Source organism: Netta rufina, assembly GCF_964035555.1.
Source record: "Netta rufina genome assembly, chromosome: 1".
Lineage (NCBI taxonomy): Eukaryota > Metazoa > Chordata > Aves > Anseriformes > Anatidae > Netta > Netta rufina.
The window spans coordinates 122,432,637-122,448,760 of NC_140123.1; the positions used below are offsets into that span (position 1 = coordinate 122,432,637).

At 46.6% G+C, this 16,124-nt stretch overlaps 1 protein-coding gene across 1 annotated transcript; it reads left to right on the plus strand.

The window, feature by feature from the left end:
• Positions 1 to 966: 966 nt before the first annotated feature.
• PLA1A (phospholipase A1 member A) lies at positions 967 to 15,464 on the plus strand (the record flags this gene model as incomplete). Its single annotated transcript, XM_084304094.1, has 10 exons — positions 967 to 1,039; positions 2,755 to 2,956; positions 4,268 to 4,445; positions 5,664 to 5,772; positions 8,945 to 9,046; positions 9,839 to 9,928; positions 10,630 to 10,797; positions 11,685 to 11,774; positions 12,192 to 12,300; positions 15,222 to 15,464. 10 exons carry the CDS (start codon positions 967 to 969, stop codon positions 15,388 to 15,390), a joined length of 1,290 nt encoding a protein of 429 aa, XP_084160220.1. The 3' UTR covers positions 15,391 to 15,464.
• Between the last annotated feature and the right edge of the window lie 660 nt (positions 15,465 to 16,124).

The window sequence follows — 16,124 nt, forward strand, 5'->3', positions numbered from 1 at the left end:
ATAATTAACAATTTTAATAAATTAAAAAATAACTAAAAAAAAAAAAAGTGTTCACAGATTTTCTTTAGGTGCTCCATTTTGGTTCATTTTGGCACGTCCACCATTTGCATCAGGAAGTTATCATCGATACACTGAAGGAACCTCCTGGACTGCGGATGGCTGGCTGAGCAGGCCTTCCAGCAAATGTCAGGGTAATTAAAATCCCCCACAATAACCAGGGCCTGTGTTTGCGAGGCTGCTATCAGCTGCCTGTAGAAGGCCTTATCAGCTTCCTCATCCTGATCTCATGGCCCGTAGTAGACACCCACAACAGTACGCCCCATGCCAGCCTGCCCCTAAATTCTCACCCACAGACTCTCACCTCGCTTCTCATCCACCCCTGGACAGTACTCAATATAATGTAGCTGCTCTTTCACGTAAAGAGCATCTGGCCTGTCTTTCCTGAGCAGGACATACCCATCCATGACCACATTCCAGCCATGGGAGCTGTCCCACCATGTCTCAGGACAACTGGAAAGAAACAGCAATGCAATAGGAGAACAGTCAGATGCAAGGCTCTGCTACAAGCCTTCCTGGCACTGGCATATTCTGAGACCTTGTAACTAATCCGTGTCCCCAGGGAGAGCCCGGGAGGCAGGGCTAGGTGTCGAGAATAAAGCCCTGTCTGTCGGTTGCTGCAACCAGTCTCACTAGCTGATTTCTGAGGCAGTAATTTTGCCTTCAGGAAAGGGAAGTCGGAAGGAAAGGGGTGTCAGCGTCTTTTTCAACCAAAATATCAGTGAAGCCCTCTGCTGACACAGACTTTGTCTAATGGCCAAACAAGAGCAGAGGTGATTGCACCTACCCCCTTTTTTTCCCAAAAGAAACAGCCTAGTTGATCATTGACAGAGGCAAGCTGATTGACCAGCCCACCACACCTCTTTTTTCCGTGTACAACCCTCATACTTGTAGTGGACTAACACGAAGATGGTTGAGGATCTGAAGAGAAAACCCCTCTTCGTTCTTGCTGTCATCTTGCTGCTTAGTTCAGCACAAGCAGGTAAGAAAGACATGAGTGCTTGGCAAGGGATTTAAGGCTTTACGTAGAAGGGCCTGATTTCAATTCTGAACAGGGCCCGTGTTTCAAGAGGTCCTTCCTATAATCCAGTTAGATGCCACGAGAATGGGTCCTTTCTTTTCCTATGCTTTGGTTGAAGCTGTCTCACCGATTTCACTCCACTAACTTAATTTAAAAGAATGATCCAGGATTGCTCTGAAGTGTGAGGAGGTGCAAAACAGACCACTTGACCTCTGGACATGGCACCTCCTCCTTTGCAAGCTGAGCAAGCAGAATATGCAGTAGATGAAAGAAAATAAACAGACGCTGCACTTAGCATTTCTCTGGTTAGTTGTGATCTTTTTTTACTCACAACCCCCCTCGCCTGACGCCATTCTGGACACGCACCATGCTTTCACTGAGTGCACCCTTTCAGGAGAAGCTGGCTCATGAGCGGCAGTATTTCTCAACTGATTTCAGAGAACAACTCTTTCCCTTTTCCCTTCAGTCCCCAGGAACACCTAAATAAACAACAGCAAGGGACAGCCACATCCCACAAGGGGAAATCGGGACTGTTGAATTTCATTTCTTTGTGCTGAACCTTAGGCCATGTTCCACCCAGCTGCTGTAGAATATCTTCTGTGGGAACAGGCAGTGGCTAGGAAGCTGATTGTTTATTTTTATTATTATTTTCTATTTATTTATTTAATTTTACATGCGGATTTGAGGCTGCTCCACTTCCTCCAATCCAGAAAAGGGAAGGGGCATGCGTTGTCATTTCAGCATGATGCCAGTTCATAGAGTAAACATTTTTTAGATCGGAAAGGATCATTTAATCAATTGTTTGGCTTCCTGCTCATCATGGGTTAATAAGTTTCATCCCGTTAGTCCTTCAGGCATTCCAATATCTTGCCTTCTACAACCCCTCCAGAATAGCAGCCAGTCCTCTGAAATGACAAATGATAATGCAGCTCTTCTCTGGGTAACTTGTGCCACTGCCTAGCCATACATACTGCTCTGCATCTCCTTGCTTCATTTATAGTCAAAATTTGCCCAATTTTGTACTATCTTCTGGTTTGAGATGTTGTTATTTTGTCTTGTGTTTTTTTTGCTTTTTTTTTTTTTTTTTTTCTGTCCAGATGAAAGTCCTGTCCAGCCACTGCCTTTTCCTTCCCATAAAACATTTTCATCCTGTAAATTGATTGTCACTGACAGGTTTTGTCACCAGCATTCTCATATTTATTTCTGCATTTTTGATACAAATGTCAGTTAGACTCATACCTTCTACCCAAGAAAAATTGTAAGAGAACTACGCATTCAGTGGGGGATTGGCAACCTTTTTTATTATTATTATTATTCTTTAAGATCTAATAGCCAGCTCGTAAATGTACTTAGCTGCTGGTGGACACAGCTGATATGGAAATAAATAAATAAATGAATTGTTCGTGTCTCAGTAAAACAATTCTCGGAAGTCAAAGTTATCGTGACATCCACAGTTATCTTCCTGAGCCAATGCTGAAATTCCATCAAAGGGCAGAAAAAGATTCATTAGATCAGACCTGTTTTCCAGACTGATTTTAATTTATATCCTATCCTTTCACTCTTTATTAATACAAACCAAATTGCTATCTTTATTTTCCTAGTGAGTCAGAATAAGCTTTTTTCTTCCATCACACGGACACAGGCCAAACAATGCTTCTCACCCCCTCCCATTGCAGGGAATGCAAACAGAACTTCATGGCATCAGTGTGCTGACTTCCAGCGAGCAAATTTCCTACACGGCAGTAAACTTAATGTCCAGTTTCTTCTCTTCACCCCCTCAAACCCCAGCTGTGGGGAACTCATTTTAGCTGATGATGGCATCGAGGACACCAGCTTCAACAGCAGCCTGGAAACCAAGATCATAATCCATGGCTTCAGGTGAGAGAAAGCAGAGCATCATGGCTAAGTTCATACTCATCAACTAAACACCAAGTGGGCATTCCCAAGCATGGCATTGGGCTGGCAGAGAAACCCCCTGCCCATGTGATAATTTTAGTCTCCCCAGCAGTGACTGCATGTGAAACACAAGCTAAGAGCAGAGCCTGGAGTGCTCAGCACCAAACTGTACCTGAGACTTGCCTGGGAGACTTGGTGGGACAGGGCCAAAGGCATGGAAAATCCTACCAACAATCCTCTTTCCAACACAAAATTAAGTCCTTTAGTCTGTGACCAGCTGCCTATTTTTTTTGTGTGTGTTTCCTTTTTATTGGAGCCAGAAGTTAGGAAATTATTTTCTTTCTCTTTTTCTTCCCTTCCCTTCCCTTCCCTTCCCTTCCCTTCCCTTCCCTTCCCTTCCCTTCCCTTCCCTTCCCTTCCCTTCCCTTCCCTTCCCTTCCCTTCCCTTCCCTTCCCTTCCCTTCCCTTCCCTTCCCTCTTTCAACCTTTCTTTTAAAGAAGATCCTTTTAAGAAGATTCTTTAAGATCCTTTTCCATTTAAATTGTCTCCTTGCAGTTCACATCCTGGTTCTTCAACTCCTTGGATCACTCAGGCATTTAGGAGCCCTGCAGGCACACAGTCCCTCTAACCTTGAAAATGTAGGGATGTAAACCAAGGTTTTTTAATCTGTCACCATATTGCCAGTTTATTTTACTGTGCCATTTTTCAGCCCAGTGTGACCATATAGTGTTCTTTGGTTTGATGTGCAAAAGCCTGAAGGCAAAGTGCATAGATATCCAGGATGAGACCACGCAAGGAGTCGCAGGGTCTTTTCAGACACAGCACACCCCCAACCCCGGTGGTAGTAGGGGAATTTGGTAGGGTACAGCCTCCTCAGTTTTCCTGGTATTCTTGGGTAGAGTTGTTGTTGTTGTTGTTTCGTTTTAAATCACCTTCAGAGGAGGAATTGTAGCAGTGACAGACTAAGTGATTTGACCGAGGACTCCCAGCCAGTTGGTAGCAGAGCAGGACCAGGTGTTCCCAGCCAGTTCTCTTACCCAAGGTGGGCTCTGTGGTGGCTGACTGAAGCATCACACCAAGACCAGGATCATAGCCTGAGTCCTACAGATGTTTCTCTCCTTTGGCTCCTTTCTGAATCAGCCCATTCTGAAAAATGCTTATTACAAAACCTTTCAGCAACTATCTGGCAGCCTACAGCAAGACACGTGAAACTCCAGCACCAGTGAACAACAAATTGGCATGTGCCCTAGTTTGGAAGACACCTAACATACCTGTTTCTGGTGACTCCTCAGGGCTTTGGGCACCAAACCTTCCTGGATTGAAGGGCTTGTCCGTGCCATCCTGCACACAAGCCAGGTGAATGTGATTGCGGTGGACTGGGTTCATGGGTCTACTGGAGCCTATCACTCCGCAGTGGATAACGTCACACAGCTGGCCCTCTCCATCTCACATTTCATCAGCAAGCTCCTGGTAAGCTCCTGTGATTTCCCAATGGGGAAACACAGTCACAGAACACCACTCATGCAGACAATCCAGAGAGTTGCTCCCAGCCTGCTGTCCCCAGGAGCTGGGCAAGTGAACTCTTTATTCCAGAGTGAGCACTGTGTAGTGCTAAAGATTTTTTTCTTTTTTTCTTTTCCCCTCTCTCTCAGTCCAGCCTGTACCATGCCACTGTTTTTCTTCCTTCTCTTGATTTTGAGATTTTTATGGGAAAACTTCCCAGTTGTCAGCTGCCTCTCCAGCACAGAGTGATCCTGATGGATTCCTTGGGTTATCTCAGGTCTGTGCTTCACTGGGCAGTCTTCTTCTTCAACCCATTTTTTTTTTTTTTTTCCAGTAAGCTGAGGGTGTGGGATTTGAGGCTATTTTATATTTGCTTTGGGTTTCAGATACACTTCCTAGTAGCTGGAAATCCCCAGCTGTTCCCTTTTTTGCTCATGCACAGCACAGCTGAACAGCACTTATGCAATGAGGATGTCACATCTTTATATTTACCAGCCATGCATAAACTCTCTGCGTAACGATTTCACTCTAGAACCTGACCACAGAGCATGGGAGTTCCTGGGTAGGCAACACAGTGTGCAGTCACACTTTCCTATCCAGAAATACAGCAGCTCTTCGAGCAGTGATCAGTGATTCTGTGGTTCTGTGATCAGGAGAATGGGGTGAAAAGGAGGGGAAAAGGGAAGGGGGAAGAGGGCTGTCACCTCTTTTTACTGATTAGGTCACACAGTGAACAAATGACCGGGCTGCAGCATGATCCCTACCATCCATCCTGTGCCTGTGCTGAACCCTAGCCCAGCTACTTAAGGACAATTTCTGCCCAGCCTCTCATGCTACACGGCACCACAGAAAACTACATTTGGCTTCTCATAAGCCTCAGTACTGCTGCAAGATGTAGCCACACATATCTCAAAGGCAGGATTGTTCATCTCATCCCTGTGGTCTCCTGCACCATGTGCAGTACCATTGTGTGGTTCCTCTTTATGGGGTCATCTCACATCATGTCTCAGTGGCCGTGCTTTACCTGCCAGTTCACCCTATGGATAAATCCTTTTTCTCTGAAAATACACTCTTAATAATCAGGGTATGGGCACAACCCACATGTTCTGGAGTTGCTGAGTGGGCGGGGACAGGGTATTTCACCTACCTCCTGCAGAAATACTGATTTATATCATCGATCTGCAGGCCCTGGGAGTCTCAGGGACATCCATCCACATCATCGGCGTGAGCCTCGGTGCGCACGTCGCGGGCCTGGTCGGGCACTTCCACGGCGGTCAGCTGGGACGGATAACAGGTATCATCAAACTGAGTCTTGGGCCTTCATTTCTTGTTCAGGGGAGAGAATGGAAGAGCAGGGAAGGGGAGTCATCCACAGTGATCTTTTAACTGCACGAAGGCTCATTAAATCCAAGCTGACAAGGGACACAGTCCTACTGTACCTGGACAAGAAGAGTAGATCGGGTCCAGTGACAAGAACCAGCATTATCCACAATCCAGACAAATCTGTAGTGCAAGGCCAAGGCCAAGCCAGGAAGCCCAACCATCAAGACAAGGGTAGGGTCAGCAAAGTACAGGGCTGGGCATGGCATCCTTACAACACAGCTCAGGCAAGGATCAAAGGCAAGAGCCTGCAACAAAGTGGGGACCCCCCAGATGAAGCTTCTTGCTGTTTTCTCACAAGTCAGCTGTTTCCACAGGAGACTGGTCTAAGGTCACCCAGTGGTATACCAAATCAGAGCTGGCCTTGAACACAGACAGAATTCTGGATGTGAGGAAGAGGTTACGGTGGGGGAATTACAGAGGAAGATGGTTAGAGGCTGATTGTGGCATGTAGACCTTTTCATCCATGCAAGACCCTGCAGTCTTTTAGGTATGGGGCAGGAACAGAGACAGAACTATTTGGGTGAGAAGTGACCTTGGAAGGTCTCCAGTCCAACCTCCCACTTGAAGCAAGGCTGCCTTCTACATCAAACTGAGGGTTTGTCAAGTCTGGGGAAACTCCAGGGCTGGAAATTCATTTTGGTAGGAGGGAAAACTCCATCAAGGAGGAACAGACAGACAGAACATGGCTTGCAGCCTGCCTCAGCCCACAGTGGGCTGCCTCACAGAGGTACCCTCAAGGATAAATAAAAACTTTGTAGGTTTATTTATTTCATGTATTTTTAGCTGTACTAGAAGACAGTTCTACAATCCTGATTGCCCTGTGACTTCAAAGGCACACTGGGCATTGCAGGCTCCAGTTCAGATTTAAGAGCCTGAAGACAGGTGGAATTAGACCTAAAATGTGTCTGTTCTGATCTCATCTCCTGCCTCTTTCCACACACGCACACACACAGAGCAATGTGGTTCCAGAGCCATAACTTGCTGAAGTGTGTTCAGCCACCTAGAAGGAGCTGTGAAGTAAAAAACAGAATGAATATCTTGGACGTCAGAAGACAGGCTGTTTCTGTGCAATGAGTTTCTTGAAGTCACGTCTGTTCTTGTGGACATCTCCTTGTGCAAGAAAACAAATGCTACAGGAACTTGAATGAACTGCCCGTTTCCAAAATTGCTGAAGAGCAATTTGTTTCAGTTCTTTAAATGGAAAAGAGGAAGCCTGAGGGAATCTAGCTGCGCACAGTACAGCTACAGTGAATAGTACAGGGCGTACATTAGGTGATGGTTGGACGTGATGACCTTAAGGGTCTTTCCAACCAAAGGGATTCGATGATTCTATGCTTGGAGGAGGCTGGTGTAGGGAACAGAGGGTAGAAAGATGCTTGCCTTGGAGCTGAGCTAGAATTGGCTGCTGTTCATATTAAGTGCTCCTCCCTGCTCAGGAAGAACTTTAAGCTGTACTGAATAACTATTCTAAGCCTCTCTTAAAGCCTTTGACTAAAGTTTGGTCTGTAGAAGTGGGCAGGAAACCTCTCAGCTTTCTGTATTGGACAAGACCAACCAAAAAAAAAAAAAAAAGGAAAAAAAAAAAAAAGGAAAAAAAAATATAAAATCAGTACATTCTTCTGAGCACTTGTCCCTTTGACAGCTTTTATTTTTAGATAGAATAGGGATTTTTTTTTTCTTCTTTCCATTCCCCTCCTCCTCCGTCCCCCACACAAATGCAACATGTCAGTTTGTGTTTTGTTGATACCACCTTCTCCATAGAGAATTAATGGGACTGAGACCAAGGCAGTGAAACTGGCCAACTCTGAGGATGAGAGCTGTGGTACACAGAGCAGAGCTGCTGCTTAAACTATTGTTGCTGCCTGGAGAGTGAAAGAAATTTTGTGATGTTATTTTCCTAGACAAAAGGAGCAGGATAAACCTCAGCCAGAACAAAAACATAATCTTTAACCTGTTCCATGATACTGTCAAAGATAATTGTTAGTATTTCTTTTGCCTTTTCAGAATTTGCTCTAGCAGCATCCATATTTTTAGGCAAAAATATGGATGGCTGCTTGAGAACTTGACTTTGTGGAGATAGGGCTCAGAAGTCTCTCTGTTTTAAGGAAGTTTGATAGTATTGAACCTTCTTAATGCTTGGATTGGTTAATGCCTAGGATGCTGAATTCATCACCTAACTCAAGATCTCCAGTGACATTGCTCAGACTGTAGCACTACCGCAGATGACAGTACAATTAGGAAAGGTGCTAAAAGTTTGATTCACTTTCACTGAAAATCCAAAAGACACCCTGTAGCCACTCTATCAGAGGTATTTTAAGCTCAGGCATGGCTTTACAGCCTAAAAACTTGAGGCTTTGTTGGTACAGAACTGCTTTGTGGAAGTGGATGTCTGGGAGCAGTGGAGGACAAGGTAAGGAAGCTGCAGTGGAATTTAGTGAGGGCAGAAGTCTTTCTGGACCATAATCAGTGTGATGTGGGAATAATTCATCACCACTGCCTGGCAACATTTTAAAAGTTTAGCATAAAATAACTAGTCCAGAAATAAGAAAGAGAGGGTCTGAGGAACACTTACTGTTGTTGAGGTGTTTAGAACCATACAATCCTAGAATGGCTTGGGTTGGAAGGTACCTTAAAGCCCACCCAGTTCTACGCCCCTGCCATGGGCAGAGACACCTCCCACCAGACCAGGTTGCTCAAATCCCCCTCCAACCTGGCATTAAACACCTCCAGGGACTGGGCATCTACAGCTTCTCTGGGCAGCCTGTGCCAGTGCCTCACCACTGTCTGAGTAAAAAATTTCCTCCTAACATCTCGTCTATATCTCCCCTCTTTTAGTTTAAAACCATTCACCCTTGTCCTATCATTATCTGCCTGGGCAAAAAGTTGCTCTGCATCTTTTTTATAAGCCCCCTTTAAGTACTGAAAGGCTGCAATGAGGTCTCCCCAGAGCCTTCTCTTCAAGATGAACAACCCCAACTCTCTCAGCCTTTCTTCACAGAAGATGTTCTCCAACCCTCCAATGATATTCGTGGCCCTTCTCTGTATCCACTTTAAGAGGTCCACATCCTTTGATTTTGTTGCAGGCCTGGATCCTGCAGGCCCAAAGTACACCAGAGCCAGCCTGGAGGAACGCCTGGACCCTGGGGATGCCCTCTTTGTGGAAGCCATTCATACGGATGCTGATAGTAAGCTGGTTTCCATCCTCTTCTGCACGTCTGTTCCTCCTGCCATCATTATTGCTAAAGACCACATAGGTCTTTGTCCCATTTATGCCAGATGACTATGAGTTCAGGTTCAGTCTGAGAATACTCCTTGATTAGATAGGCTATCTAATATTTGCTGGCTATCTTAGAGCAAAAATTTCTTCCTTAACCTTTAACAGCAGAGTGAATTACCACAGCACAAGCTCAGTGTGGTTTTTACCACCTGGAAGGAATTTACATGTCTAGTCTCACTTTGGTTTTGCTCATATGACATCAGAAAGGTGCCAACAGAGTAACATTTCCAAAGCACTTAGGGTCTGCTAGGTAGAATGTGAAAAAACAAACAAACAACTATGTGGTGCCCTTCAGTCATACCTTTTACCCGGAGATCACAAAAGTCTCCACCAACATAACTCTCGGTCACGCCTTATAATCTCCCATGAAGATTGTGGTCACAGGGTCAAGAACATGAGGGATGGGGATGATGATGAAGCCAAAGCTGCCAGTCGTTTTGGTGGCAGGTCCTGGAGCACTCTCTGCTCCGTGCAGGAAACCTGGTGATAACATGAACTGCACAATACAGGCATCTGGGAGGGAACAGGGAACGTGTCCTTGCTGTGTGGAGGAAAAAAAAAAAAAAAAGAGAGAGACATGGGGAAGCTGGGTCCAGCACTACTAATATTCAACCAGTTATTGGGCTGTCAAACACCATGTAGGGTGTATCTTACAGAAGAGCCAAGCATAAGAATGAAGTGGCATTTCACCTGCTTTCAGATTTCGGGATCCGGATCCCTGTAGGCCACATCGATTATTTCGTCAATGGAGGCAAAGATCAGCCAGGATGCCCCCGATTCATCTCTGCAGGTGAGAGCACTCTTTGGCCAAGCAAAGAGCCTTCGTGGTCATTTAGCAGTCTGTGAAAATGCTGTTTGGCAACCAGCTCCTGCTACAGTCAGAGAAGATATCAAAGCAAGACAACACATAAAGACACATGGCAGCAGAGCTTCACAGCCCACGTCTCCTCTGAGCAGCACAGAAAGGAGCTGAAACTAAAATCACATGCAGGTCAAGTGTCTTGGCAGCACCTGCTGTCAAGAGATGTGATTTTGGTGACACTTCTCTATGAGCCCACGCGACCTAACACCAGCAGAGCTTATATCAACAAAAAAAAAAAAAGCATTTTTGTTAGAAGGGCTCTTTGCTACCAGCAAAAGCTTATTTTTCTTTTCATGCTGCAGGCTTAGACAGCTTGTAAGATTACTGCCTTTTCCTTCTAGAGAGTAGGACCTCACGCAGTAAATAATGTGGATAAATATTCAAATAGTTTCTGGATGAGCCAGCTCCATTGAGGGTCACGTTACAAGGGATGCCCAAGGCACCTCAATTCCCACACCTGGGGTCACAGTTTGTAGCCACAGAGGTGCTCTACAAAATGTTATTCATGGAGAGGGGATGGCTGCAGAATCGGTATTTCTTGATTTTCCATTCCTTAGGGAATTGCAGAAAGACCCAAATGGACTGAAAGGCTCACTGCTGCTTTTCTCTAGGTGACTTTCTTCTTACAGGCTACAAGTATCTGATCTGTGATCACATGAGGGCAGTGCATCTCTATGTCAGTGCCTTGAAACACTCCTGTCCTGTCCTGGCGTTCCCTTGCTCCAGTCATCAGGATTTTTTGAATGGCCGCTGCCTGGACTGTGATGATCCCTTCCTGTTCTCCTGTCCCAGAATAGGTACAGTACCAGCATGAGGCCTTCACGGAGCAGGGGACGATACATTCCTGACGGGTGTCAGTGCAGACCGCAGCACACGATTCAGATTTCTCTGAGCAGGGTTTGCTTGGGATCCCTCTGGGGATAGCGAGAAGCTGTTTCATTTTCAGGCTTCCGCAGAGAAGCCAGAAGCTCATGTATTGTCTGAGGTAAAACACAGGTGTCTTGAATATTTCTGATCTTTAAACGTTTCACAGGGCCCACCAGCATGTTAAAGGACAGTCTCCAGAATCATCTGCCTAACACATGGGCAAGGAGCTCAAAAAGTGCCTTGTTCAGAGAAGCAGCTGGGAGTTTTAGCCCACGCATGAAGTCCCATTCTCTGTGTCACTTCCTCCTGATAAATCCCTGACACGGCCACACCAAAGATGGGCTGGCAGAAGGCAGTATTTGCCTCTTTTAGGCTTCTGAAACTGGGCTGTGGCAAGAGGAGAGGAAGCGTCCTCTGGTGCTCTTTGGTGACTTGCACTGAGGGGCTTTTCAGATCAGCCACTCCCTTCCCACCTTACCAAAATCACCTTGTCTCCTCCTCAGTGGTGCAGGTCTTCCCAGTTGAGCCAGAAATCCAGTTTTTCTGAGGGCCTGTTAACCTGTCAGACAGACACCACAAACCCATGTTTGCTCCGATTTGCACTGGTGTAGAGGAAGGGTCTGTCCTCCAGGACAACAGGGTTGGGAGAGGGGAGCAGAGGTGAATTGGAACTGATTATATTTCTATTTCTGTTCTGTCTCCTTCATGGCTTTCCCTGCCATGGCTAGGGTAAGTACAAGCCACTCACTCCCGCATACTTTGCCTCTTGCTCATATTTCTATTTCCGTCTTATTCATGGCTTTGTTTTGCCCTGCAGGCCTGCTGGAGCAGGCAGGGGTCAGCATGAGAAGGCTGCCCAAGGAAGTGGTTGTGTACTTAATGACAAGTCCTTCAGCCCCGTTTTGTGGTAAGTAACAAAGAAAAAAAAAAATCAAGCCAGAAGGGGTTTGACCAAATGAGGCAGATTGTCTGGGGAGGCCAGGCAGTCAGAAACAGCTGCTGTGGCACAAGACACATAGCTGGAAATCAATTGCTGTGCATATCTCCCCTGCAAAGCCCTTTCTAATAGATTTATTAGTGTGGGCACAGCCCTGGATTAACACGGCCACATGGCCTCAGGACTGAAGTGAGGGGTACAGAAAAGGCCAGTCTGTTCGCAGACCTGTCTACTCTGTGTCTCATACTGCAGAAGCTATTTTCTTTCTTAAATCTGCTTAACCTTCTTTGTGCTGGTGGGAGCAGGGAGTGAGAGCTAGGGATGGCTTTTTTTTTTGGCAGGCTAAGTATAAGCCACTCACTCCCGCACACTTTGCCTCTTGCTCAGTCCACCACAGCCTGGTTGAGTTCCGACTGCAGAAGAAAAGAAGTGTAGTCACCAGCATTGAGATCACTTTCTACAGCAACAGCACCAAGGACACCACGAAGATCACCATGTGAGTGACAGTGCGTGCTTCTGGCCTGTTTTTTGTTTTTTTTTTCCCCACCTCCATGTGTAAGGATGTTTGTCCCAGTCCAGGAAAGGCACAAGGATAGCACATCTCCCAGAGCACAGTCACTGTGTGATGAAGCACAGCCTTTCTTCTTGAACCCCTCCACATTTCCCTTAAATGCTCTCAGGAATCAGGTATGTGTTGCCATTATTCGGTAACCCTGGCTAAATCCACAAGTACACAAAGCAGGAGGTGTGTTCCAGGATCCCCAGATTTGCCTACCTTTGTGTTGCTACGATAATTCCTTTTGTACACCATACCCTTGATTCAAATCACAGTCGCTGCCAGATAGTTATTAACCCTACTCTACACCAAGACCCTATCCACCACAGATTCCAGACTGGACATCATGGCTCAGACATTTCTCTTGATGTCCATTAGGACTGCAGCTGCAGACAGGAAACAAGTGCATCGCTGCACAGTCAGAAATGTGTTCAGTAGCTTGTTGTCTCTGCAGTAACACAGCAAAGCTCCCACGCTCCCAATGCAGGGGAAATGTTCAGTGAGCTGGGGACCAAGACCACATCTGTAGACACTAAGCTTTTGCTTGACAACACCGTCCTCCAAACCATACCTGAATTAAAAGATGAGATGCAGAGCGCTGTTCCCCCAGCCCTTGCCTCAGGGGGATCTCCCCACCACAGAGAAGTTCCCCAGAAAAAAAAAAAAAAAAGTATTTGTCACTTCTTCCTACACCTTCCTACCCGCTGTGGCTGTCTGGTAGCCACCATATGGGCATCCAGCTAAATGCTGCGTATGTTGCAGACAGCCAATATTGCTGGCTCCCTCAGGAAGCAGGAAAGCAGCCTGCTAAAGGCCTCAGCCAGCTCTTCTCAGATCAGAGGGGTCCCCTCAGATCAGTGGGGTCCCACTAATGGATCCCACATAGACCTTACTAAGCCAAAAGATTGTGACCCGATGCTGTGTTGCTGTGACCCTGTGCACCAGGAGGTAGGGGTGAGAACTGGGGAAGGGGAAGCCTGCTGTAGGGTGCTCTCCGGCATGACACAGCTGCTTGATCATGGATTTCCAGCCCCAAACTGCCATTTGGAGTTCATGCTCCAGATTGATGGAGCTCAGTCTGTCCAACCCCTCCACAAAGCAAAGGCAGGTCCAAGCAAAGGCAGCCTTCGAAACTTGCAGGCCAACTTTGCCTTTTTTCCCAAAGATGCAGAAGGGAGGAAATAACACCACGCAGATAAAGTCAGGACCCATGGGTTTTCTCAGGAAAAGTTGCAGCACTTCTTTTTCCAGCTGTCTTGACATGTGTCCAGCAGGAGGCATGTGAACACTGGAGAGAAAGGCTGCGACACAGCCCAGGGAAGTGACATGGGCAGGCGATCCCACGGCTTTACTGTACCCTCAGGTTTTAATGAGTCAGAGTTACAGCTACCCAGGGGCACCCTTGCCCTGGGAGGACAGCAGCTGTGTCAATCACTTAAGCGCCCTCCTAAGAAGCAGGAGACTAAATGCACTTACAGATTTGGGAGTGGATGTGAAGATATCCTTTTTAACTCACACTAGAGTAAAAAGCAAAGGAACTCCCCCCACCTCCAAGAAAAGCTCAGCCCTCCAGTACAGTCAAGCTCAGAGAGTCAAACAGGCATCTTTTGCAGGTTCTCGCACCGCAGTTCAGACACTGATTTGTCACTGAATATTTTAAGTGATCTGACCTGCATGTCGTCCCGTGGTTCCCAGGAACCACACGGGACCTGGGAGCATCCAGCCATTCCCATGCCCTCAGCAAGTGACTCATTCCTTGCCTCACATCGACCTTTCTCAATCTATTCTGATCTCACCAGAGATGAGACAAGGCAAGATGCCATTATCCCACACACGTTGCTCAGAGTGCCCTCGAGAGACGCGTCCCCAAGCCCCACAGATGCCGTGGGGCTGACAGAGTAAGGAACTTGTTACAGGGCCCTTTTCCCAGCTGCACTGGCATTGCTTACACGTCAGTGTAACATGTCATTCTCCTCCATAGCCACGGAAACATGCTTCTGAAGTCAGCCAGAGTCCCACAGGCATCCAAAGGTGGTGTGAGCTCTGACCAAACGTCAGTCCCAGCAGTGGATTTCTTCAGCCTACTTAAGTGTGCTCCTAGGCACAAAGGTCCACCTATCCAAGCACTATCCAAGCACCCCACCTTCAACATGGCCAAAAGCAAACACTTAGAGAAGAATATAAAAAGGCACACAGCAGTACTTTGCCACAATAGTTTCCCTATTTCCCAATTTCCAGTTAAACACATCTCAGGGACCCTCAGAGCCAAAGGCGAGTTCTTTGTCTCTATTAGCTCCCAACACTTTTATTTTCCATGAACTCATCCAGACCCCTCCTATGATTTGTGCAGTCGTATAAACTTTCTAGCATCCACAACAACCCACAGCAAGGATTTTAACAGCTTGAACAGAATGGCATTTTGTGCACTGAGCAGTCATTTTAAGCCTGCCACCTGTTCACTTTATTGGATGACCCCTGGTTCCTGCACTGGAATAAGTGGTGAATAATCAGTTCTGATCTGTGCCATCCACAATTTCATAGATGTTCACCTTATCTACTATCCACCACTTACCTCTCTGCAGCAATACGGGTAGTATTTCAATCTATACACAACAGTGAGAACAGTTTTTGCAATTGCGTGACAGAAGGAAGCAATTTTATACAGAAGTGCTCCTGCCTACAGAGGTAAAGCAAGGAGGGAAGGCCAGTAAGTTGCAAGCTCTCAAGTAATGCCCTATTTTGACAGACGAGCCTTTTATTTATGCGAGGGTTTCACGTTAATACCCCAACTTCCTCAGTGTTTCGATGCATCCACAGGCAGACTGAACACTCTCCATCACCTCTCTCTCCCTGCCTTGCAGACCTCAGCAGGAGGAGGTGGGCAAGCGGCTGCTGGCCCACAAGGTTCCCCTCTGCGAGGTAGACATCGTGGTGCTCAAGTATCTCCCCAAGAACCGATTTTGGAGGAAGGATGAGTCGTACATTGTCGGCCAGTTCTGTGCAGCCCCACTGCCTCTCAATAAGAAGTAAGTAACAGGAATACCTTACGGGATGGACAGGCAGGCAGGATACATGGCTTTTTGCCACTTAGGATTGGGACAGCATGGCACATTGCCTTGAAGGTGTGCTAACCTGCACCCCTGGAAGCACTGGACTTGGCTGCGATGTGGGTGGGAAGCTGCAGAGTTGCACAGGGTCACAACTGCCCTCATCACAAAACTGGGAGCAGGAGCACTCCGAGCAGCAAGGGTTCTTCTAGGAGGGGTTCATACCCTTGCAAAGCAGCATGAGGTCCATCAGCAGCTTGTTTGCCCATGTGTCAGGATAGTGACCCCTGCCTGCTAAAACACAGCCTGACTTCCCTGTGCTCTTCCCACAGAAGGACCATGTTCTGCCTGCCCTGGAACATCACTCTTCATGGCAACATGGACCTCTCTTACCAGCTGTCTACTGCATGTGCCTAGCACGGCTTTTGGAGTATGGATGCATTCCCAAAACTGTGAAGGAGTCCTAACCCTACTGCTTCTCTCTGCTCACGGAGGATACTTTCATCAAGGAACCACGTTTGTGTTTTTTTTTTTTTTTTTTACTTCCTGCATTCAGGAGAGAATGTCAAGGAAAAGTAGCATGCAGTACATCAGTGAGTACAAGACTTAGCAGTTGCAGCAAGACTTCCCAGTTAAAAGACTGAATTAGGACTTTTATCTCACAGATTCTGCACCAAGCTCTGAAAGAGACGGGCAAGTCATTTAATCACAAGATTT